The sequence below is a fragment of the Stenella coeruleoalba genome, assembly GCF_951394435.1.
Source record: "Stenella coeruleoalba genome assembly, chromosome: 2".
Taxonomy (NCBI): Eukaryota; Metazoa; Chordata; class Mammalia; order Artiodactyla; family Delphinidae; genus Stenella; species Stenella coeruleoalba.
The window spans coordinates 139,722,369-139,748,512 of record NC_137147.1 but is presented as its reverse complement, the minus strand read 5'-3'; the positions used below and the strand labels follow the sequence as shown (position 1 = coordinate 139,748,512).

Sequence of the window (26,144 nt, the reverse complement as noted above, 5' to 3'; positions counted from 1 at the left end):
AGGAAGGAGAAAGAAAGAAGGAAGTTTTAAAAATGTAACAGAAGAAACAAGTTAAAAGCAAAAATTTTCCTGATAGTCTGAAGAATGTATAAAGTCACTTAAAGTAGGAAAAAATAATTTTTTAAATACAGTTCCAAAAACATAATAAATAAATACATTTACATAAAGTCAGATTTTATTAGCTACTGCTGAAAAAAAATCTATATTTTTATTATTTCCTATGGCACTGAATGAATTCAGTGGATAGACTTTTTCCATTTCTTCTTTTTTACTAATCAAAATATTAGCATAAACATCCCTGTGATTTTGATCTCAGTAAGTCAATTAAATGTGGAGTTTTTTTTTAACCCAGGGAAAATGCTGCATCTTTAGACAGTCATTGGACAAGTAGCTTTGTGTTGTTTTCTTTGAATTGTCCACGAAGCGTGATGTATTATTAATGAATTAATTTCTTGGTGGTGAAGGCCTGTGAATAGCTTTCTGTGAATGGGCAGTTGCCTGGTGGGGCCAGTTTTGGCTGCTGTCATTTAACATGTGTTGCTCTATTGTGAAGTCTCATCCAGCCGTAGGACAATGCTCATTTAATCCACCATGATGGGACCTACACACCCTGAGCCCAAGTTGGATGCCAGGGTCAGTTACCCAGCAGTTTGGGCTGGGGCACTGCTCTGCCTCACTGCCTAGTTGCTGTAATCACTTTGCCTGCCGTTAATTTTCCCTAAACCAGGGAAAACACGTCTGTGAACAGTGCAAATGTTCTCAAAAGAGATTCCAAACTGGTCGGCTGGAGTGTTGCCTTCATTCCAGGATGGAGGCAGCATTCCAGGGGGTGTAAGTTCCTTCCTTCCTTCTGGAAATGAAAGCGTCTGGGCCCACGAGATCCCTGATGTTCCGAGGTCCAGAGTAGCAGATGGCATTATGATTTTCCAAATCCTGATGAACGTTCTAACTGAACTTGTTCATTTCACAGTATGTGGTTCTCTTTTTTTTTCCACTTCCTCTCCCTTCCTCCCTCCCTGTTCCTCTCTTTGTTCCTCTCCTATTGACTGATTTTAAACTGATGTGGTATCTCATCAGTTTAACCAGCTTTAAATTCCCTTCTCTCTGTTTATTGTGTGGACCAGGTATGGCACAATTTCACGTATAATTCTCAGCCTCCGAGTCACAGCCAACATAGCCTTTGAATTTGTTTATAAAAATGTGTAAGCGAATACCGCTGACACTCCTACACCATGCAGCCACTGGAAGTTCTGTTTTCCCCGTATCCATAACTGGCCGTGCAGGTGGCAAATGGCAGTAATTATTTTAACTAACAGTCGAGTGAACATTCAGGAGGACACACAGTGTGGCGATGTGGACTTTGGATTGCAGCAAGTTCCCTGAGTCTATCTGGATAGTGTTATGGCTTGTTGATTTTTCAGGACATGGACCTGCCAGGTTCTTGCCCTTGAATGGTATGTGGATGTAGCTCAGCTGTTTCAATGTTAACCCTTCACCTATGAAAAGAGGAATGATTCCTTTCATTTAGGAGCCTGTTAAGGGTTCTTTTTCACTCCTGGATTTTCCTCTTTCATTTTTGTTTAATATAGTTGTTGACCTACCTCTTTTTTTTTTTTTGCGGTACGCGGGCCTCTCACTGTTGTGGCCTCTCCCGCTGCGGAGCACAGGCTCCGGACGCGCAGGCTCAGCGGCCATGGCTCACGGGCCCAGCCGCTCCGCGGCATGTGGGATCTTCCCGGACCGGGGCACGAACCCACGTCCCCTGCATCAGCAGGCGGACTCTCAACTACTGCGCCACCGGGGAAGCCCTGACCTACCTTTAAGATTGCTTTTAATCAGCATTTCTACAGATAGGACCTGGTGAAATGGCAGTGTGTATATTAACATTATAATTTAGGTCCTGGATCCAAACATGTGTAGCTGAACTTTTCCTGAGGAAAAAAAACTGACCTTACCAGTGTATGAAATTCAAACACTATATAGGGACAAGGTAAAACCACAGGTAGGAATTGCTGAATAATTACCTTTAGACTAGCCTGAGCAGGAGGCTTCCCACGAGGGTGAGTTCATTGAATGGTTCCTAAAACTCAATCTCGTGGATGTCAGTGGTCATGCTTGATTATTTGCAGCAGTGTTTTATGAAAAAGCAATAGAAATGCCTTGGGAGGCTACAGAGAGAGAGAGAGAGAGGGGACAATAACAGGTTTTACTTTTGTAAATGAAATCTCTTTGGTATGAGACAAGCATGTTTTTTGCTGCTCTGCCTAAGCCATTGAAAAGGGAGGTGTATGTGGGAGTTAGTGTCCAAGTGTGTGTGTGTGTGTGTGTGTGTGTGTGTGTGTACCATTCAGAGAGGCACCTCTAAATAATACTGTACACTATAGCTTATGACCAACGAGAGACCTAAAATAAAAAGAAAAAAGATGTTCATTGGCTTTGGAAAGCAAGCAATTGCAAATATGGTTTAAGAGCTTAATTCATTTTCCAGTTCTCCACCTACCTGTTTTCAAGGAATTTTATGAAACACCAAGATCTTTGCCATATGTTTAGAAAATCTCTGAGTAAATGTAAGTCTTTTAAATGACAAAAAATGAAGGGTTAGTTTTGACATAAATGACAAAGTTTGTTTCTCTTCTCTTTTATCCCAATACTGAAGAACTGCCAAAACATTTAGGAGAAAAAGAAAATAGGAAAAAATCTGTATAATCTCAAATTTCAGAGATTCCTTTAGACCTGTTAATTTACGTTTTGTGTTTTTTATAAGCCATCTGGTTGTACTTGGCTAATAGCTGGTTCTCCCATGTTTTTTTTTTTTTTTTTTTTTTTGCGGTACGCGGGCCTCTCACTGTTGTGGCCTCTCCCGTTGCGGAGCACAGGCTCCGGACACGCAGGCTCAGCGGCCATGGCTCACGGGCCCAGCCACTCCGCGGCATGTGGGGTCTTCCCGGACCGGGGCACGAACCCGTGTCCCCTGCATCGGCAGGCGTACTCTCAATCACTGTGCCACCAGGGAAGCCCCGAGAGTCCAGTTTTTTTGTTTTTTGGTGTCCTCCCCAAATAAACAAGGTTCCCTCCCTGGTCAAGAGCAGATTTGTCCTGTGGATTCTGCCAGTTGTCTCACAAAGATGCTATTCTAAGGCAGTGAACGGTGGAGGATCAAAAAACAATTTGGGATCTGATAAGGCAAAATGCTGTCCTGCCTGATGTGAAGCCACTGGAATCACAAACAGCCTTCAATCCCAGCATTGCAGATAGATGTGGAGTGATCTAGGAGAGCTGTGCCAGTTAGTATGAACCCCAGAGTGTAGGACCAGAGATTGTTGGGCCAGGCCAAAGGAACATTAGGCTTGAATTAAAAGATTTATTTTTAAAATGTTAGAGCATAACTCTCAGTACTGGTCAGACTGCAGGTGATTCTCTAATGTTAATTAATGTGTTGGCTTGATGGCTTGACACCAAGAAGTCTAGAAATAGGCTGTTAAAAACTGTTAAAAAGGATTGCCATGTTTCACTTAATTTGCCTGGTTTAATCTAACCACAGCACAGCTGACCTCAGAATTCACCAGTGTGGCCAACACCCTGAGATTTTTGAGAAGTTGTCCTTCTATCTTTTTTACGTTTTATACGTTTTGCGTTTTATACATTTACGTATAAAAGCTTGGTTTGAAGGAATGTCTGTTTTGCAAAGAGAAAGGAACATGACACAGGTTAAGATGTTCAAGGTCCCTTCACCCCCAGGTGCTCTCTGGAAGTGAGGAAGGAAGAAAGTGGGAGAGCAAAAACGGTATCTCACAGCCCTCCAGACTCTCACAATAAGTTTCTTCCCCATCGCTCTTAGGGCTGCACGTCTTATCCCTCTGAACAACACACAAATTCTTCCAGGCTGTGGATCAAGTATCAGTCATCCCACAGTGCCAGCCCAGTGCCTTTGACATGGTAGATGGTCAAGAAAATTGTTGAATGAGTGAAGCAATAAATAAGTAATTAATGATTGTATCATTTTTATACAGCATTTTGTGTCTATGCCCTATCAGTGTCTGAATTAACCACCACATCATTGTCAGGTTCCATTGTCATCTTTTATTATGAATTAAAGGCAAAAATTAAATCCTCAGGTATATTTGTAAAGCAAAGGCCCCTCAACTTTTTTCCAGTTAAATAGTTATGCCAGGCTTCTCCATTATTCAAAGCAGAGCTCTGCTAAAAATCTGGACCTCATGAGTTTAAACAAAAATAGCTCCTTACCCTTTTACTTTTAAACTTCCTATTTTGACATCATTTTATTTAATTTATTTATTTATTTTATTTTGGCTGTGTTGGGTCTTCGTTGCTGTGCGCGGGCTTTCTCTAGTTGAGGTGAGCGGGGGCTACTCTTCATTGCGGCGCACGGGCTTCTCATTGTCGTGGCTTTCTCTTGTTGTGGAGCACAGGCTCTAGGCACGCAGGCTTCACTAGTTGTGGCACGTGGGCTCAGTTGTGGCTCACGGGCTCTAGAGCTCAGGCTCAGTAGTTGTGGTGCATGGGCTTAGTTGCTCCGCAGCATGTGTGATCTTCCCAGGCCAGGGCTCGAACCTGTGTCCCCTGCATTGGTAGGCAGATTCTTAACCACTGTGCCACCAGGGAAGCCCTTGACATTATTTTAGATTCACAAGCAGTTGTGAGAAATAACATGGAAAGATCCTATGTACCCTTCACCCAGTTTCCCCCAATGGTAACAGTTTATAAGTATAGTACAATATCACAACCAGGAAATTGACATGATACCATCCACTGAATTTATTCAGATTATACCAGTTTTACATGCACTTGTGTGTGTGTGTGCGTGCGTGTGTGCATGCTAGCATGTGCTTGAACATTAATGACACGGATTCTTTAAAGCCAAGAAACAACATGGCTTAAAAAAAATAACAGCTATGCCTTTAAAATAATGATTTCCCTTTTAAGTCATTTCAAAAGCATTTTTCTCATTTATGTTTTCTTTATTTGGAGTATCCAACTTGCTTGCCTGCTCTCAAGATCACAAAGTGTACTTTTGGCACACTTACTCTGCAGGTGAACCAGCAGCAGTTGTGGTTGGATTTGGACCTCCTCCCCTCCCCCACCTTGTTGCAGGTACACACACACACACACACACACACACACACACACACACACACACACACACACACACACACACACACACACACACACACACACACACACACACTCTGATTTTCTGCTCCTTACCTTTTTTTATGCTTGAGTACCTTGCTGACAAGTGCTAATAACAAAATACCCAGAGAGAGTCCAGTTGAAGTTAGCATACATTAAACATTCTGAACTTGTCCTTTTGCTCATAGATTGCACATAATTAATAATTAAACAGTTTCTGTTGTAATGGGTTGACCTTCCTGAACTGTTCATTATTCACAAGGCAAAGGCATCACTCAAACTTTCTCCTCGTCCTTCGCCGTTCTCTAGCGTGCTGCCTGCTTGTGTTCCAGTTGTTTAGCAGGAGGGGCTGACTAGGTAGTTCCCAAAAGCTCTGAGACTTGGAGACTGTCCTCCGTGATGACCAGAATTGCTTACTGAAATGGCTGCAGCAGCTGTTTTTATATAACGGTTGCCTGCTCCGTAACAGGATTCGGCCTGTTTCCCTTAGCAGGACGCTAAAGTTGATTCGGGACCGGAATCTCAGGTCAAGGCTTTTGGTTAAGGTTGTGTCCTCTGTTTCGTTCCATACCTCCATGCTTAGAAGTTCAACAGAAAAGTATCCCCCCAAAAGCCCTCAAGGTGAAGTATGGCACCCAGGGTCTTAAAGAGAGTGACTTTTATTCACAATTTAGAGTCCATTTCAGCCACTACTGACAGTTGCTGGTGTCACTGCTTCTCTAATTTGTGTTTACATTTTTGAAATGTATTTTTTCTTCATCTTGCCTGAACCCGTGTTCCGCAGAGAACATTTCTGATAAGTAGCAGCAGTGACTTTACGAGCTCCTCCGAACCCCTGGGCGTGGTTCTGTCTCTCTCTAACCCCACAGTGACTGGCTGCTTTCCCTCCCTGGGTGCCACGGCGATGCTGGAGCGGCTTTACTGCAAGTCTCCTTTCCTCCTTCGCGCGGGTTGGAATTAGATAACGAAACAGACAGGTTCTCGGAGATTTTTTACATCCTGATCTAAACTAACTTCTAATTTTACTTGCTTAAAAGTGAGAAAGGTATACTTAAAAATCCTCCAGCGTGGGGAATACTGCCAGGTCTGTTCGTTTGCCTTCTTTGGATTGTTGACAGCCTGCGTGCTGCTGTGGAGTTGGAGGCTCTCAGAGGACTCCCCCACCCCGTGTTTGCGTGTGGCATTCTGAACCCGCCCCCCACTAGTCACTCTTCTGTATCTCAGAAAATTCTCCTCTGAGATACACAGGAGACGTGGATTTTAATGAAAAGAAATATCTGGCATTATGCTTGTGAGATTAGAATTTCCCCCCACATCTTTGATGACTGATTCTTTCCAGGCACCACTGAGATGAGAATCCACTCTCTGTGGTTCTGCAGAGTCGACTTGGGCTGGCATTTTCACAGTGAAATAAATTATTCATGGGTACCACCCAGGGTTCCTTAGTTTTATATTATGAGGAACTTAACAGGCTACAATATCAGGTCTTAAATAAAATTAACTACCCATGCAAGGATGTCACAGTTTCCTCGTTTTGTTTCTCATCCACGTTAAAATGACATCTTCATCAAGTTGCCTAGTCTATAATTCATTAATTTACTCTTGGTATCATACTTTGAAATGAGGCCCACATTAGCATCACGTTTTATACCAGGATCTTTGTATAAAACCAGTCTAGAATTTTAACCATCTTGGTAAATATTCAGCCACATTAAAGACAGTAGGCTTTTATTTTCCTAAACATTCATTTTAAAGCAGCTACTACTCAGACACTTCCAGTACTACAGCCTCCAAAAAAATTTCAGAAAGGAACGACTTAGGAAACTACCTGCCTGATTAGAGTCCATAATTTTTGTACCTCAGACTTGGAACTGTCTTTTTACTAATAGTGTTTGAGACAGTAAAATGTCATCTCTTGAACTGGGCCTTGTAGAATCTTGCAGGCTTGCTGATATATATGGCTTTCCTAAAACAGACTGGGCTGAAATTGATACCATGTTTTATTTTTGCTCTTCAAACCGATAGGACTTCTGTGACCATTTTATAATACCTTTATCGAGGCCTTGTCATGTTAACCGCGTGCCTGGTTTCTTTTGAGCAGACTGTTTCATCGCCCCCCACCCTCTTTCACGTCCTCTCTATGTAATGCCTGCATGTAATCCTTTGAACTTGGCAAGACTTTATTTCACTCCCATTTTCCTTTGTTTTCCTTTCCTCTTGGAAGCCTTTCTCTATTGATGAGAATTTTAAGTTTACAATTACTAACCTTCCCCTCTTCTGGACAAATAATGTTAATTCAAAGAGGACAGATATGCAAAAACTAAGAAACATTTGGTTCACATTCCTTTTTTTTTTAACTTTGGGTTTTTTTTGTTTTTTGTTTTTTTTTTTTTGGTTCCTTTGACCCCCTCAGTTCCCTTTGATTTAATTGTATTTTCTGGTAGTTTCCAATTGTTTGATTTGGAAACAAAGCCTTAATAAGAGTTCTAGTTAATTTTCTGTCTTGTAATTACCGATCTCATTTTTCTGATAATTGGCCACAGCAATTATATGTATATTTACTAATCACATAGGAGGCTGTGCAGTTGTATCTATCTGCCACCATTGATAATGACACGCATATTGCAGAGGTGCTTTTATCATCTTCTTTTTTCCACTACATCAAAGCTATTTCCTCTTGTTCTCAATAATGAATACATGCATGCATTTGACACAGTTGTGTGCTAGAGAAATTGTTTGGCTCCCACCAAATGCTGCATGCTCTGAGTTTCTTGCCTGCAGCGCTGGAAGGTTGTATGTAATGATATATTGCTCATCCAAATGGCCAAAGCACTCCAAAGCACAGTGAGATTAAAATAAGTCATTCCTTTGTTAATTTAAATAGGTGCATGTATCATACTTTGCAGGGCACTTTGTGTAGGGATGTCAGGGAGGAAAAAAGCCGCCGAAAGGTATTTTTAATAGCAAATGAGAATAGATGAGAATGGAGTCATTTGCAGCTGCCTACTTTATGTGGCTCTCTTGTTCCAACTGTAGGTCTAATGAGATGACTGTTAAAGTACTCTGCAGTGTAATTTCATTACATTCTGAGCCATTACACTATAAACACAGTGGCGCTCTCTGTCATTCTTGAAAAAACTCCTAAATTCTTAAAGCCTTCCTTTGCAAATGGTAATGGGGTTTGCTCCCTGTGTTACCTGGTAGTTGTCGTTTGTTGCCGTGTAGTTTTCTGCTCTCTTGAGTGACTGCCACCTCCACCCTAGTTCTGTTCGTGGGCAAGGTGGGCGTTTTTCATTGTGTCCTTAATTCACTGGCTTTCTCACATGATGAGTTTGCCTAGACTGGCAAATAGGCTGAAATTCCTTTTCGGGAAACGGCTTCCCCTATAAAAAGCTTTTCTATTAAAGTGAAAAAAAAACAAAAACCCAACTCTGACACACATGATTCAGTTAGGGGCAAGCAGTTAAGAGCAGCTGTATATACTAATAAATGTAAATAAAAAGAAAAGTGTAAATAGCAAACCCAGTAAAAGAAACAAAGGTCAACACAAGAATAATTTCACAGCTCTTTGTTAATTACAAGACCATTTGTGTGTTACTTAAATAATCATTAATTTCTCATTTACACTTTCGTACCTTCTTTCCTACCCTGTGGCTATCATTGTCCTTTTTTCACCTCCCTTCCCTCTTTGCTTTCATGTTTCTCACCATGGTAAAATGTGTATGGCTTTAAATTTGGCATTTTTACATAAACATGTGGAAGAGAGTGTAGACCGTTTTTTTAATTGGATGAGGCCTTATTTTCCTTTCCACATGGTGGTGAATCCTTGTTATATATTCCTCTTTATATGCTCCTTTGGGATTGGGGGTGGAGGGTATAAAGAAAAGCAATTGTTGTGACTTTTGGTGACTTGTTTTTCCTCCATCCCAGGATTCACCCGTCCTTCCGGTTGGAGAGTTCTCCGAGCCATTTGTACATTTCATCACTCAGTGGTGAGCCCGTTTGCAAACATGCCATGCCCTCAATGTAAATGATACATGCCATTAACTCTGCGGCTCTGTGAGACCTTATGGCTCTCCCTGCTTCCTTTTGGAGAGGGGAGGGACTTCGGGGCCTTGGGCAGATGGGGCAGCAAAGCTGAAGAAATTGTTTAAATTATGTAAACGTTATTTACACAAAGGGTCATAAACGTACTTTAGAGGCTTTTTCCTGTTTTAATAAACTGCTGAGAATCAGGCTCCTTCTTTGAGCACAGGTACTGTTGCTATCCAGTTTTCTTTTTAAGAAATACATAATTTTATAGCCCCTATTGAACAGACATATGAAGCTTATTTTTATTAATGTAACCTCAAGTTACCCATAAAAGTGTCTGTCACTTAGTGGAAGCAGCATAGTTTATTAATTCATTGGATTTTCAGTAAATAACTTTTTTTTTTTTTTTTTTTTGCGGTACGCGGGCCTCTCCCGTTGCGGAGCACAGGCTCCGGACGCGCAGGCTCAGCGGCCATGGCTCATGGGCCCAGCCGCTCCGCGGCATGTGGGATCTTCCCGGACCAGGGCACGAACCCGTGTCCCCTGCATCGGCAGGCGGACTCTCAACCACTGCGTCACCAGGGAAGCCCAGTAAATAACTTTTATCTTTGGTTATATTTTAGACACAATAGTGTTGTCCCATTTCATTGAATTTTGATGTTTGAGAGACTATGAAGACACAGTTCCACTAGGCCCACTTTATCCATTATAAGAACTGAGAGAGGAGCCACAGGATTTAGATCCAAGGGGCCCTTAGAGTCTCTAGGCAACCCCTTGTCATTTTATACCTGAGGAAACAGGCATTTTTCTGTCAAGGGTTCTTTTCCAGCCTTCTGCCTTTTTCCTCCCCATAGAATGAAGTTTTCTTTTATTATCCCTTTCACATTATCCACCTACCCCCTATTCAGAAGGACCCATGTGGTCTTGGAAGGCCTAGTTGCTCCGCTGCCATCCTTCTGCCCTCTCCCTCACCCCAGCAGAGAGAGAGAGAGAGAGAGAGAGACAGAGAGACCGAAATGGTTGTACACTGGCCCCTCCCCCTCCCCCCATGATCCATCTGATGATGCCGCTAAAGTGAAACTAAGAAATATTCCTTAATATAAATGTCAAGCTTTATCACCTTTTTGACTAAATGTAATATGTTACCTCTTAATAAAAATGTCTCGTGTAGTTTATATTCCATAGGAGAATATGTGGGGAAGAGAATTTTAGCTCCCAACTTCTAAAATTTTTATTAACACTATTTCTGTTTATTTAAAATACTTACATAATATTCCGTAGCTTGTAAAAACTGTTTTCACTCTGCAAACATTTTTTCCAAAATATGCCATGTTGGAAAAAAAGGTACATATTGGTTAAACACTAGAATCCTAAGCTCATTAATATTAGAGCCATTATCTAGAAATATGTATCAGTCTCTCTTAATTTCCTTTACATGAAATTCCTAGAAACAGAAGCACATGATGGGAATAATCCCATTTTGAAATGCAGACATTGAAAAACAAACTGTGTGATTCCCAAGCTGCCTGGAGCGCCGGGTTTTGGCATCACCCGCTCCGAGATGTTGGATTTGTGCCGTGACCACTGTGCTTATCCTACTATGTGGTCTGAGACCAACCTGGGGGTGGGGCCCTTTCTGAGCAGAGAGGGAGAAAAGCAGATAGGGCTTTGCCTGCCTTCTGTCCCAAAAATTAATCAGCTGTTATATAAAAGTTTTATGGAGACAGAGGGAGGGATAACCTGTGTTGAAATTTCCACAGATGTCAAGCCAAAACAGAAATGATAGTGGGTAATAGCCTTGTTTTCCCAAGAGATACAGCTACTTTGGCATGTCAGATTAAGACTGTTACCAACTCCACTGGCGAGACAGCTTGAATTACTTGCTAATGGATGCAGTATTTGAGAGATGCATATGGTTATTTATAGGGAAGGCAAATGTCCTCGATGTCATTAATGGTTCATAACTACGGTTCTTGTTTACCAAATTATCATTAGATCTCTGTACTTAAAAAAAAAAAATACTGTCAGCAAATGCAGAGATTGTATGAAGGGCTTTTTTTTTCTTGCTTGTTTGAGGTTGCCTTATAGAAAGAAAAAGTGTCTGCGATTTTCCAAGTAATAGAAGCAGCAGTCTCTTTTCATGACTTCATCCCACAGATACTCTGAGTTTAGTATAAATCGACCATCAAGTAGGCAGCTTACCCACAGTTACCTCAGTCACATGACTGGGTGCTTCATCACGTAGCTAAGTACATGCTATAGCTACTAATTATGACTATTGCACATAAGACGAAATATTTTTCAGGAGGAATGTGATTCTTTAAGCAGCTTAAACAAACGTAACTTTCCGACAGCTGTTTAATGAATTATCAGCTTGCATGGTAGCCAAAATAAATGAAAGTTGAGATAATGTAATAACCCTTTTGTAGCATTATCTAGATACCTGACCTCTTTTATATATTACTTGTCATTTGGAGTAATAATGAAGGAATGAGATGTTTTCTCATTTGACCTGATATTCATGTTTCTTTTCTTATTGTCTTATCCCAGTTACCAAAAAAGAAGTATATTGTTCCCTAAATTTGTTTGAAATGAATTGATAACTGAGTCAGGAAACGAACATTGCTGCTTTTTTTTTCACATTAGTTTCAGAAGTAGAATTAGGATAAATTTAAATTCATTCTTTATCTGTATTGCAAGAGTAACTCCCCCCAAAAAATCTTTGCATTTTTGATTCATGAGATTCCCCCAAAATCTGATTAATTGAAGGTCAAAATAAAAGAAAGGGAATACATGCTAATGCTTTGGCCAAGAATTGAACATGATGAATTTTGAAAACATTCAAATTCCAGGAGAAATAGCCCATGGTAGAAATTATAGCACAAATTTACAAGTGATATAGATAATATGAGTTTTTCTCTTACAGCATGAGAAAACAGCCAAAAGAAAGGCCAGCACCTGAGGAATTGATGGTAAGTAGACTTTTTTAGTTACATTAGAATTCTCTAGTTACATATCTGTGCTTAACATTCTGTTAAAAGGACCAGAATGGGATTTAAAGCATCCACAGACTCAGCAAAGCCAATATTATTTACTTCATTTCAGTGGGTGCTTTTGAAGCTCACATCCTCAGATAGTAGTTTTCACTTCTTAAAAACCTATCACCAATTTGAAACTTAATGCAGAATTCTTTTCCTTTGCCTCACACTCAAGGGTCACAAGTTAATCTAGGTTATTCCTTGTCCTCATTTGCTATTACAGCCTCTCAGAATTCAGAGGATTGGTAACAGAGAAGATAGTCAGCATATTAAGTTTTTAGTGCAGTCCTACAGGAAATTCTGACTGTGGCGTGGAGTCCTCTTGGATTCATGTAGAATGAAATTAGATTGGCTGCAAAAGATCAAGTTAATGTGAACCTTTGGTCTTTCCTCAGAAAGACAACTATAAGCCTGCAAGTGCTGTGTTCTCAGCTCCAAGGCCGCTTTCTTTGATTGCAAATGACAGTTTTTAGTCAAGCAGGGAGAGGAACAGAGACGTTCCCTAACAATTCCCAAATGGTCATTTATTTAGTGCAGATTGTTGATTTGACAACGCAGAAGCTGTTAGAATAACGTTAGCATCAAGCATTAATAAATAATAATTATAGTCTACTCTTTCTAATGTTTTGCATACCATTCGCTGTCTTCAGATTATTGCAATCAGGACAAATTCTGACTAGTTTTCTCTCATCACTTTAAATAATAATCATTTTAAAGATAATCGGTTCAAAGGTTTTTAGCCTTTGTATTTCATCCTTATAAATACTCTAAGCACCCAAACTTTTGTATAATACAGATTTCGTCCCCAAATATAAAATAGCCGTATGTTTCCCTTTTAATTCGTAAGTGCTTTCCAGGAAGGTAGTTTTCTTCTTCATGTTACCCCTGGAGCAAAATCTCAGTTTTCAGGGTAGTTTCAAGTTAAAGTTCACCCCTAAAACCCCTGCAATTTATAACTGTGCAGGTTTCATGTCTAGAATAAACTGGTCTTTTTTTTTTTTTTTTTTTTTGACGGGGGCGGATCTCTGATGGTTGGGAAATTCATGCAGTTAGTCACATTTGAGGAAACTTGGAACAGGTTCTAGAGATGGAGACCCATTTACCTTGTACATTATCATGGCATGGCTGGATAGCTCAGCTATTAAAACAAAGGAATAGGGTTTCATAAAACAGATATCTATTTGTAAATGCATGTTTCAATGCTGCAGTGAGTTGGCCACTTATAAATAAAACATCTGCAGATCGTACATACACTCATAAATGCATCCGGATGTATGTGTTGGTAGGGAACACCACTCCAGGGTGGCAAGTTGTAAAGATAAGGCTGAAGGGTGAGTCCTTTCAGTGCCTTGAAAGCAAGCATATGTGGCTGTCTGTGTGTGGAGAGAGATGAGGAATATGTATTTCGATATATCTGTTTACAACTATACACCCTGGTGTGTGCCGTCCCATATTTTTAATTAATAAATGTCAATAAATCAATAAAATACAATGAAAAATTGTCACAGGAAGCACTATCCTATACTTAATTTAACATTATTTCTAGTACTGCTCACAGTTTGATTTAAATGAGCTTATTCCCCTAGGTATAGCAATAGTGAGGCACCCCCTGGCTTAGTACAGGCTCAGTGAGGGTGCAGGAAACAATGGAATGTGTGTGAGGCTCCTGTGGTCAAGGGGGTTGAGCCCTGCCCCCCTTTGGCCAAAATATTGGGCCCAGAAGGGGATAGGAAAGAAAGTGGGCTGTCCCTGGCTTGAGGAACCTGAGTCACATCCTAGGGACCCCCTTAAGAAACCAGTCTCTTTATTCCTTCCAGCATATTCATAGCTTTAATTTTTCCTTTTCCCTCTCCGTCTACAACCTGTTTGGTGGTGCTTCCATCTGGAAGCTGAGCGCATCCTCTGGAATGCATGAACTGTAGAGCCCATTTGTCACTGGGGGAGGGGGGGGCCTGCCTTTCACAAAAAGAGCAGCGTATCTCCCAAGCGTGTTGACTCCACCCAGCAGGGTACCAACATGGTCTGCACAACTTGGGCCACATCAGCTGTGAGGCCCGCAGGATTGTTGAGGTTTCCCTATGGGCCTGCATTTTGCAAATCAAAGGGAGAGCATCAGAGGTGAAGTCGGGTGGAAATATGGAAAGTTACGGATTTGCCATCACGGAACTCTTACATGAACTTGGGTGTGACCCTGACCACCAGTGAACACAGCAAGTCCCAGCCTAAGTAAATCAGAATGCAGGGAGAGGTGTGCCCAAACACCCTCACCTGTGGGCCTGGGCCTTGCACTTAGCAGGCACTCAAGTGGTTTTTGTTGTTTTATTTGGTGGAGTCACCTCATATACCAGAATACCCAAGTCTTAAAAATCATCGTCTTTGCAATTTTTGACCATATCATTCTTAAAGATGACATGTAAAACTCAAGTTTAGACGCTAGAGGCTATTAAAATCCCAACGTTAGAATTCATTTAGTTGTTTAGCTGTTTAATTCTCTCTGCTTGGCGTGGTTGTTCCTAAGATGGCTACAGTTTTTCTGTTCTAAGTGGAAATGTTTTAAAATTGGACCAAGAACTTGCCTTAATGCTCACATTTGGGGGAGGCCAGGGTCCACATGAACGGGTACCGTTTTCTGGCATGTAGCCCTTAAGCTACATAAAGAATTAACTCAGAAGTCTCATCGTCGGCATCCACATCATCTTGGGAGATCTCAGAAACAGGTAGACAGCTGATTCAGTAGATATTTATGGACCATTATGTGCAAAGTCCTGTGCTAGACTCAGCAGAAGATGCAGGGTAAGCTTCACACGTACAGTGTTGCAGGGGGTAGGGCAAGTATACAAATAATTAGAATAAACTAAGTACTATAAAAGAATTGCAGAGTTCTGTGGGGATCCATATGGGGAAATGGGGAAAAGCTATATGGAGAAGTTAGCATTTGAAAACAGCCTTTGGAGGATGGATTGAATTTTAATAGAGAGTTTGCAAGGGGTCATTCCAGGCAGAGGAAAGGATGGGCAAAGCGTGAGTGTGTCGAGTCCCCAAACCTTTTCAGAGCAATGTGAAACCTCTAGTGCTTGCTGGAACAGAAATTCCATTGACATTGGCCTCATGGAGTTACAAACCCACAAAGGTAGAGCTCAAATAGGCAGTATATTCACCACCAGCTGGGCAATCTGTTAAGAAATTCCACTTCTAATAGAAGGAACCGTAGTACCCAGGTCTGAAAACTTTGACTTGACATAGAAGCAGCACACCCACCCATAAGTACCTTTTTTCTTGAGTTAATTCTTTTGAGTGGACTCTATTCAGTTATAGGGAAGTCCTTCATCCTTGGGGAAGATCTGACCTTTCTTCAATTCTTTAAGAGTTACTGCATGCATCAGGAGTCCGCTTTAAACCCAGCAAAGGAAAACCAGCCATGCAGGCAGCCCCAGGAGCATTTGGCATGCTGACACAGCCAGACAGATAGGAACCCCACACACACTCTTTCTGTTCCTGTGACGATGATTCCGTAATTAAAGAACCCACTTTTAAATCACTCCGATGTAAAGCACAGGAAAGACCTATATCAGTGCTGCCCCAGCTCTGTGACTGAAGACCAACAAACTTAGAAAAAAGTTTCCAGGCTGTAGAAACTCTGAGGAGGTGGCAGACGGTGTTCAGAGGCTTCAGACAACCAAGCAAACGTGTCACAGCTTATGTGGGAAAAGGGCAGCTTCTGCCAGTCAGAAAGGATTGATGGGATTGCAGCAAGAGGGGAGAGGACGATGATGCGAAGGCGGTAGGGAAAGTTTCCCAAAATGTCAATAATCAGATTGAGGGAAGCAAAAAATTAAGAATCATACCCCTGCACTCAGGGACAGAGACAACCTGAGGTGAAGCCACAGAGATGGAGAGGTGCGTGGCTGGCTTGGCTATGCAAATTATATGTTTACATATTTTTAAGTAAAAGGGACAGGTGAGCAACCTTACTCTATAGACCATCTGCTTGTGTAAACCACAGAGAATTCCTTCTGCCGAATTAATCTTCCTTTCGGGTTCTTTTGTAGCGAAGGTCAGGCGGATTTAGCAGGGAAGCTTCCTTTCCCTTGTCAGCAGCTCTCCAATCCCTCCCCACTTCTGTGTCTTCATCTGCAAAATGAAGGGGTTGGACCAGATCAGCAATCCTTGACCTAGGGGCTGTGACTTCATTCAGGAAGTCTGTTAGAGCCCCTGAAATTACATCCAAAATTGTATATGCATGCGGCGATTTGCATTTTTTTAAAGAAGAATTCATGGCTGTCATCAGTTTTTCAAAGGGGACCGTGACCCTAAGTGATCGTTCAGCTCCCTCACTACCTTCCCACTCTGATAGTTAGAGCTCTGCAGCCAGGACAGGACAAGCCTCTCAGGAGGGAGGCATTCGTTTGGAGGGTGAAACGCTTGCTTGGGGGGAAGGGAAGGAAAGGGAAGGGCCCTCCCTGTGGGACTCGGCAGGGCTTCCCACCAGCTCTCAGGTGACCCTTTAACCTCTCAGCCTACCCTGAACGTGGGCCTTGATTCGAGCAGGGAAGGTGTGGGCCATGGGCTCCTGTGCAGTTACAATTTGGATTCAGAGCGCTGTAGATCCTTCTATGCATTTAGAGTGTTTCCAGAAGCTTTCCATGTCTAAGCTCTATTTAATGGAATCTATGCATAGTAAGTAATCAGGTCAGAAGAAGCAGCATCCCGGTTTGAGATCAATCGCTGGCTAATACTTTAGCTAGGCCACTTTATTATCTCATGCTGATCCGATTGCCATTCTCCTCCTCCTTTGTCCCATGCACTTTGACTGTGGTAAAAGTACGTATCGCATACATATTAAAAACATATACCCATTCTATCTGTATGTAAATGCATGAGGCACAGCTGGATATTGCAGAGGAGTTTGATTTACTAATAGTTATTATCTGTTCTAGCTGTTCAGTGGCAGAGAGAATTTCAGAGAAACGAGCTGGCGCAGAAATTGTCTTTATGCTATAACTATACTGCTTTAGTAATTGTTTAAAAACATGACTTTTCTCCTTAGGTTCTAATAATGCCTGTTATTTTGTGCATTTCCTTGTACATTCCAGAGTAGGGCGTCCTCCTTTAGCATTTCCTCAGCTTTGGTTTTCTATCCAGGCGCCTGAGAAGAAACACAGAGTGCAGTTTGCAATTGAAATTTGACGTTTTGCTTAGAAAGCAAGTAAATAGTGGGACTGGAAATACAAGAGAAGCAGGTGTGGGTCTTGAGGGAGGGGTGTCAGTTATAATCAAAATAGTGCTTTTAGATTTTTTTTTCCTTCGTCTAAATCCCAGCAGCTGCAAACTTGAAGGCATCTCACTTCTCAGGAAAGGCTGTATGTATTGAAGGTGGTATTGTTTGGGGGCTAATAAACACCAAACTGCTCCAGAAAAATCTGTTTAAACATTTAATTACTTGCAAAGAGATGTTAACTTGTTTAATTCCTCTAAATTAAATTGTCACTGGTAGCTTTTCTGCTTATCCAAACCTGATGGTAATTACATTTTCAGATAGATTGGTGGGTTGTTCTCTAAGTTAATCAAGGTATGTGATAAATTGGGCATCTGCATGGTCCCTTTTAAAAATCGGAAAAACCACCACATTAGAATTTTTCTCTCCAGCACTCAAATTCCGGTGTGACTTCTGGGTTTAGACCAAATGGCTTTGTTCACCATTGTGGGACCCAAAGCCACAAAATGCATGGGACGATTAAGGAGCTGATTTTATTCAGGCACTTGCAATAGGGAGAATGTTTATTAATGAGGAATGTCTCAAAGCAACCGGAGGGGGCCAAGGTTATGGAGGCAGGTGAACAAGGGAGTCATCCGCCAGTCTTAGGAAGTCATGAGGAAGGATGGAAAGGGGTCTTATCTCTGTGTGAGCAGGATGGTCCTTTGTAGCTAACAAGAGAGTAGGGAGATTCCTCACCTGTTACTCCTTTCTGGGAGTACAGGGCTCAGATAAAATTCAGCATTATCACCTCATTCTACTAACTGGATCAAAAATGAGTTCCGGTTTATTTTGACCCAGGGCTTACAGGTGTCCTAAGTACAAATATGAGGAAAGGCACGTTTCTGCAGCCCCCTTGCATAGTGCTCACGGACCATGTGCTTGCAATCTAAGCTTTTTAAGATACTAATGTTGGTTTATACCAAGGGGGGAGGGGGTGGGTAGGATGAATTGGGAGATTGGGATTGACATATATACACTATTGATACTATGTATAAAATAGATAACTAATGAGAACCTACTGTATAGCACAGGGAACTCTACTCAGTGTTCTGTGGTGATTTAAATGGGAAGGAAATCCAAAAAAAAGAGGGGATATATGTATACGTCTAGCTTATTCACTTTGCTGTACAGTAGAAACACAATATTGTAAAGCAATTGTACTCCAATAACAAGTTTTTTAAAATATCATATAAGATAAATTTTTTAAAAAGATACTAATGATGGTTTAATAAGCAATTCTGAACTTGGTGGTAGTTTAGTACCTTTAGCTAGTTTGTTGCCTCATACGGAGCATGTTTTAAAATAGACCGTTAGGGCCAGACTTACGTGTGTGTCTGGCTTCCAGTTCTTGCAGACATCAGTTTTGCTTTTGGTTATTCATTTGGAGGTGCACATCAGCTTATTGGCCAAGGCACCCCAAATTTGCAGGGGGAAACCCCGGATAGGATTGAAAAACTTCAACTAAATATTTTCTTCGAGCACAAAAGGCATCACAGAAGCCTGGGGGCCAGTTGACAACCATGTAATGACTTTATTTTTTTTCCAAGTTCTGAAGGCCATTAAAATCATCTGTTTGTGTCTGCTTATAAATAGGAATCCACTAGTGAGAAGTTGATTTTAGCTTTTAATTGCGCATAATTACAACGGCAGAATCACTGTCTGGACGCTTGAGATCACACTAAATCAGACAGCTTTAATTTGAATTTTTGATGACATGTTAGCACTTCAGCAAGAACAGAGAGATTATAACCCCAGAAAACAAGCTTTGTTTTTCCATAGACGTGACTGCTTAATCTCTTCACGAGACTTTAGCAGATGAATACATGTGTGTTAAGTGTGTGTGTGTTTATGTACATGCACATAGCAAGAGAGATACAGACAGATAAAATCTGTCATTCCTTGATCATGGCAATCTGACAGTTTTAACTTCCCAGTTTAGGATAACTTTTTTCCTCCATCAGTCAAGTCAGATCTCTTAATATGGTGATGATTTGCCTGTTTAAGATTGCGGTTTTTTGAACTCCTGCCTGCAAGGCTTCTTTCTTGTTTTACTGGTCTGACTGTCATCTTCCCAGCATCACATTTCAAGGCACAATAAGGCTGCATAGACCACAGGAACAGTTTGGTTATCTTGGTTGCCGTAACGTGGGTCAGTGGGGCCGCTTTTCAGTGTTCTACCACATTCACAGCGGCTAAGCTGGCTCTTTAGAGTATGTTGTTACGTTCCTTCCTCCTTTGACGCTACTCAGCTCACGGGGAGTTTCTGTTATTTGGGTGATGGCCTCAGCCTAGGATTCTCTCCTCTCTGCTGTCCTTGAACTTCTCCATCCTCCTCCCTGCAGCCTTCCCTACTCTTCCCCTTCACAGTGCTTGCTCCCTTCTCGGAAGCCCTCCACCATTTATTGCCTCTAACTTGAAACAGCGATTAATTACATAAATTATATATTCATGGTAGATTCACAGATTGGTTCATACAGTATGGTGATTCCTAACTCAGGCAACTCCTCAGAACCATCTGAGTGGGTTTAAAAAAAAAAAGCCTGGATCTCAACCCAGATCAAAGAATCTCTGACATTTGGGCCGGGGAGCAGGTACGGGGGGTTTTTGTTGTTTTTAAAAGCTCTCCAGGTGAAACTCACTGGTTTGATACCTTTTTTCTCCAACTAGATTGTAAGTTGCCTTGAAGGAGGAGCATGATCTTTAATTCAGTTCCTAGCTTGGTCCTATGCTGCTGTCATTCAGGCGAGTTCTCTGTTCTGATTAAAAGAAGAGAAACCACGATTGATTATTATTCTTTGCATGTGCCATTTGTATTCTAATCCATTTCAGTAAAACACTGTACTAGACATAAAGACAAGACATGTCCCTTGTTCTGCAGGAACTGAGAGTAAAGTTGAGGAAACTCACCCAAGAACAAGCCATCCCTGGACTCTGTGATATTCAGTGTAAGTTAGGATGGCCATATTAGAACTACATGGTCTGATCAGAGGTTTTTGTTTGACTTCCTGCTATGAGAGGTCATGTGGGTAAAATCATTTGGTGCCAAAATAATGGAATGTCTAGGATGTTGCAGTGTTTGCAGGGATACCATTCAAAGCTTTTAACAACCAGTATAGCCAGACCCATCAGAACAGGCACTAGGGTTTGGCTGTACACCCTGGAAGTACGGGAAGAGCAAGAAAGTGTAAAGCAGGCCTTGCTCAGTGGCACCTGTGATCTTTGGCGTGTGTTCTGACCACTTGGGAATTCACCTTTGACAATTAAATCCAAATCAAGAGGTCATTAGAGAGTCAAGACTTAGAGGAGACCACCTGGCCAGCACCATCTTTGCCGGGTTAGATTGATGGCAGGGGACCCCTAGGTCTTTATCAGCATATCAGATGTGGGCCACCCCGCGCCCCCCAGCTCTCGGGGATAGTGGATTAGGTTGAAAAATCTGGAGACAGCCACTTGTGGGGGAAATACAAAAGGATCTTGAAACCCAGTCTCTGTGATTTGGGAATCGCCATTGAAAGCGGCCAACTTGTTTTCCTGTGAGTACACTCCAATAAATAGATGCAGTTCTTATCAATAATTAATGAGTCTAACCAGGAATTTCAAGGGCTGGAAAAATATTAGAAGCCTCCTATTTACAGTTGTAACCAGCTGGATTTGTTTAATGGGTTGTTTGCTTTTTAATTTGTAGCAGTTTCGAGAGAGACCTTTGGGGACCGCGAGCCTTGTGGTTTCAGTGAGGCCTTTAGTAGATACACAGCTATTTGGGGGCCAAATCTGCCTGCAGATAACTTGAGGTTCACTTGGCCATTTAGAGACTGCAGAAAGGCAGTGGAGACATTTGGGCCTTCTGTCCTCTATTCGATTTTCAAGATTAGAATTAAACATTAGGCCGTGGTCTACCGAGAGACATTTGCCGGAGTGTGGACTAGTTTCTTCCCAGTATCCTGGTTTACCATTTCTCTGTTCTCTTAATATAAATGGTCACTGATTCTGAAGTAGGAGACTAGGTACCATTCATTTATTCGTGCAAAGATTCCCTTGATACAAATAAAAATGGAATTTTCAAATGTAACCCGATTAACTCTTAATTGTATACCAATAGCCTGTGTGTGTCTCAGCTCCCTCAGAAGGCTTCTGAATGGCCTGCATCTCTTTTTAAACTTGGGGGGAGGATTCAATTAATAGCAGGACTTTCTAATTGTGGGATTGTTGTGGAGTTGACAAAAATTTGTATAAATAGGGTACATTTTTCCACTGAAGAGGGCTGTGCTGAGACATTTTTAATTGGATTTTCATGGTGATTGACAGCTTTTGATTATGACAGTAACTTTATTTGGCTGGACTGCTTTAGCCTCTTGTTCAGATTTTTCCATCAAAGCCCTTTTTTATCCTCTGAATCCCCGGTGGAGCAGCAGTCATTGTGGAAGAGCCTTTTAGCACCTTTGTTGTAGCCATCCCTGGTGATGATTGGGCCCAGCTGGTAGTAGATAAGAAAATGTTCCTTTCACAAAGAGGCTGTGTCTCCCGCCTCTGCGGTTTCAATAATTTTAAGAGCCCCCCAAACCTGTTGAGGATTAGAAGTAGCTTTAGATGTGAAATGAGTGTTAAGTATTAGTAATCGGGAGATTAGGGCCCCAGGGACAGTGAGAGATAAACAACTGCAATTAAGGCAAATCTGCCGATGTAAACAAAATTTAGCAGAAACAGATGCCCTAACCATTTTAGGGCATTGATTTGAGGGCACCGAGGAATCGATTTTTGTCTTGTTTACACTTTCAAACCCCGGTGATATACTGGAAGGCTAAATATTTCATACAGCCTGGTTTTAGTTAATTTTTTTTCCAGCGCCTCACAGTAGGTGCCTCTCTTCTCGCAGTGACCAGGCCTGAGTTGATGCAGCATTCACAGGGAGCAGCTAATTGTCTATGAAGGGCCCCCATGTTTAAATGGGCTTGACAGGAATTTAAATTTTGTTTCAATCAACCCCTGTGCTCACAGCCTGCTCCAGTTTCTAATTTTTAAATTAAACATGATTTTTTTTTTTTTTTTTTAAGCCACAGGCTTGCCTCTGCAATACTCTCGCTCTAACTCTGGGGAAGGCAAATTGGCAACCCTGGAATACTGGCTTTTTGCAGGGCCTGAGGCACCAGCTCCAGGGCTGGAAAATTCTTTCTCCAAAAGGAGCTTTTCCTTCCCCTGTCCGGGAGGTCAGCAGAGCTTCGGCTGGGCAGCTCAGCTTCCTGCCTTCAGAAATGGCCCCCTTTCCAGCTCTCCTGTGCAGGCAGCAGTGTGCATCATCTGGAAAGTGGGTTAAGTACCAAAGGAAGGCGTAAGGCTAGCTTTTGGGGGGCTGGCTGAATTGTAACCCATTGCACGTCTAGTGCAGATTTGTATTTCAGCAGCCTTTTCTGCCGTTGTGCGACAGGGAGACAGTGTCAGACCCGTGCGTCTCAGTACACACTCACCGTTTTTCTTTGCTGAGTATCTGCTCTGGGTAGAGCATCCAGCCTGATGCCGAGGAAGCAGTCAGCCCTGAGTCCTGCCCTCAACCAGCTTACGGTCTAGCAAGGAAGATGAGGATTTGAACAGCCAAGCGCAGGATAGATTGTTAGACTCGCCAAAGGCCCTCCCCCACCTGCTCCTGCCCACCTTCAGCTGCCCCTCCACCTCATGGCACTCCTGTACACGCAGCCTGCACTCTTACAGTCCCCTAATGCGTGAGCCTCACATGGTCACGTCTTTGCTTGTGCTGTTTCTTCGGCAAGAATGCCCTTTCCTCACGTCCACGTGGTGAACTCCTACTCAGCCTCCACGGCTCAACTGGCACAGCCTCTGTGAAGCTTTCTCCAGCCTGCTTCAGTAAGGCTGCTGGCTTCCTGTTGTATGTCACCCTTCTTTCTGGCAAGTACCTGATTCAGTGCACTTTTCACACTTTGTGGTGGTAACTTAACAGCCCCTAAACAAGAAGAAGAGATCATGTCTTCTTTATTTTGTATCCTCAGCATCTAGCCCAATCCCTAGCCCCGAGTTGAATGCTCAATAAATAGTTACGAATTGAAATGATCTGAATTGAACAGGTACAGTGAGTTCTGGGGAAGGGTATCTGGGGAGGCTTCGTGAATGGGGTGACAAATGAGCCAGACCTTGCGGGACACTGGGGTACTCATGTGAGTGTACTACTTTCTGCACACATGTGAAACACAGCTTAGAGCCAATGTCCGTACTGGTCAGAATCCGTACTACACCTTATTTCCTCTGAAATTACTTGAAAGAAATTGGAGCAACAATTGCGTACAACTTGGGGCTGCAGATAAATTCAGAAAGGCTTCTAATTTTTTTTTTTTTGCGGTACGCGGGCCTCTCACTGTTGCGGCCTCTCCCACTGCACAGCACAGGCTCCGGACGCGCAGACTCAGCGGCCATGGCTCACGGGCCCAGCCGCTCCGCAGCATGTGGGATCTTCCCGGACCGGGGCACGAACCCGTGTCCCCTCCATCGGCAGGCGGACTCTCAACCACTGCGCCACCAGGGAAGCCCAAGGCTTCTAATTTTTAACCTTAAAGAAAGAAAAGATTTATTTTAGAGAGAGAAATTAAGCTAAACAGATAACATTTTTAAAAACATGCGTTTACAGAGTTCTTTCATATACACTATCTCATCTGACCTTCACGTAAACACTGTAAGGATTATTCTTATTCCCATTTTACTGATGCATTAAACGGGTTCAGAGAGGTTAATTGACTTGCCTAGAGTGACACAGCCAGGAAAAATACAGGACTCTTCTGTACTACATCAAAGCTAATATCTATTGATGCATAGTGGACAGGGGGTTGTTATTGTGGTTGTGGGAATTTCAGCTAAGTCAGGCCATTTCTAGAAATCCAAAACAAAACGAATACAAACGCCCCACAAAGAAATGTGTAGAATTTCAGCAGTTTGTCCTTGTGAGACCAAAAATGCCCTTCTAGAACGCTTACTCGACTCAGTCCTTGTAGTCCCCTCCACCTTGGCCTCACCCGGAATCTGCAGGGCTGTGGTCGAATCAGAGAGCTTGTATCTGGACACAGCGGCTGGGGCCTGGCTGAGGCCTGAACCTCAGTGCAGACAAACCAAATAGGAAGAGAGAAAGTAATCACCAGCAGTTTGCACCTGTCTGTTAGTTGGTAATCTGAAGGGAAGCTGTGAAAATTTGTGAGCTATATTACTGCTTTTTGGTTTTGTCAACCTGCAGCAAAAACTGAAGGTGTAGTATGTTCTGCAATTTATCTGGCCACAAAACCTTCTCTCATTTTTAGTTCTGCCATCGTGATTATAGGAGTGAGTGGCTTCTAAGAGATACTACTCTCTGAGTTTGGGAGAAATTTCTTTTAACTTAGAAAACCTTACTGAGCACATTCTATATGCAGAATATATTGCTAGGTGCTATAGTTCAGTGCTACTCAAATATGGACAGTGGGGGCTTCCCTGGTGGCTCAGTGGTCAAGAATCCGCCTGCTAATGCAGGGGACACGGGTTCGAGCCCTGGTCCAGGAAGATCCCAGATGCCACGGAGCAGCTAAGCCCATGCACCACAACTACTGAGCCCACATGCCACAACTACTGAAGCCCATGCGCCTAGAGCCCATGCTCCACAAGAGAACCCACCGCAGTGAGAAGCCCACGCACTGCAAGGAAGAGCAGCCCCCGCTCGCCACAACTAGAGAAAGCCCACGTGCAGCAACGAAGACCAAAAATAAATAATAAATTTTTTAAAAAAAGGTAACTGTACTTAAAAAATATATATATGGACAGTATGCTAGTGTTAGTATCTGACCTGTTTCTTGAACACACGATGTGGAGTTTGTACCAGAATATAAATCAAGCGTGTCTCAAAGTCTTCTGTTTAACTCACCTGACATTTTTTTGTCGCAAAACCTCAGTGAGGAAGCTGTGTGCTGATTTACTTTGTGGCATAGCTCCTTATCTTCTGGCACACTAGTAGCAAAGGGGTCCCAGACCATTACTTGAGTTGCACAGCTGTAAGGAATACAGAGGCTGATGAAACACTAATGTTGCCCTCCAGGAGCTTACGGTGTAGTGAGAAAACCATTGCATCCTCTGCAGCTGGCACAATACACGGCACAAAGTGGCTGTTCAATGATCTCTGTTGAATAGGTGATCAAAAAGAACTAAATAGGGCTTCCCTGGTGGTGCAGTGGTTGAGAGTACGCCTGCCAATGCAGGGGACACGGGTTCGTGCCCTGGTCCAGGAGGATCCTACATGCTGCGGAGCGGCTAGGCCCGTGAGCCAAGGCCACTGAGCCTGCGCGTCTGGAGCCTGTGCTCCACAACGGGAGAGGCCACAACAGTGAGAGGCCCACGTACCGCAAAAAAAAAAAAAAAGAACTAAATAAAAGGCAATCTTCAGAATGGGGAAAAAATTATAAACTACATATCTGTTAAGGGGTTAATATCCAAAATATACAAAGAACTCATACAACTCAATAGCAAGAAAAACAAACCAATTTAAAAATGGGCAAAGGACCTGAATAGATGCTTTTCCAAAGAAGATATACGAATGACCAACAGGTACATCACTAATTATAAGGGAAATGTAAATCAAAACCACAATGACATATCACCATATGCCTGTTACATGGCTGTCATCAAAAAGACAAGAGATAACAAGT

The 26,144-nt window shown here is 42.3% G+C and overlaps 1 protein-coding gene across 2 annotated transcripts in view; it reads left to right on the top strand.

Moving 5' to 3' along the window:
- MAP2K5 (mitogen-activated protein kinase kinase 5) overlaps window positions 1-26,144 on the top strand; it is a 262,237-nt gene that overhangs the window by 213,040 nt on the left and 23,053 nt on the right. For both annotated transcript variants that reach the window (XM_079913743.1, XM_079913742.1), the window contains 2 exons: window positions 9,082-9,143; window positions 12,110-12,155. In XM_079913743.1, coding sequence (XP_079769869.1) covers window positions 9,082-9,143; window positions 12,110-12,155 — 108 coding nt within the window. The remainder of the gene's footprint in view (window positions 1-9,081; window positions 9,144-12,109; window positions 12,156-26,144) is intronic.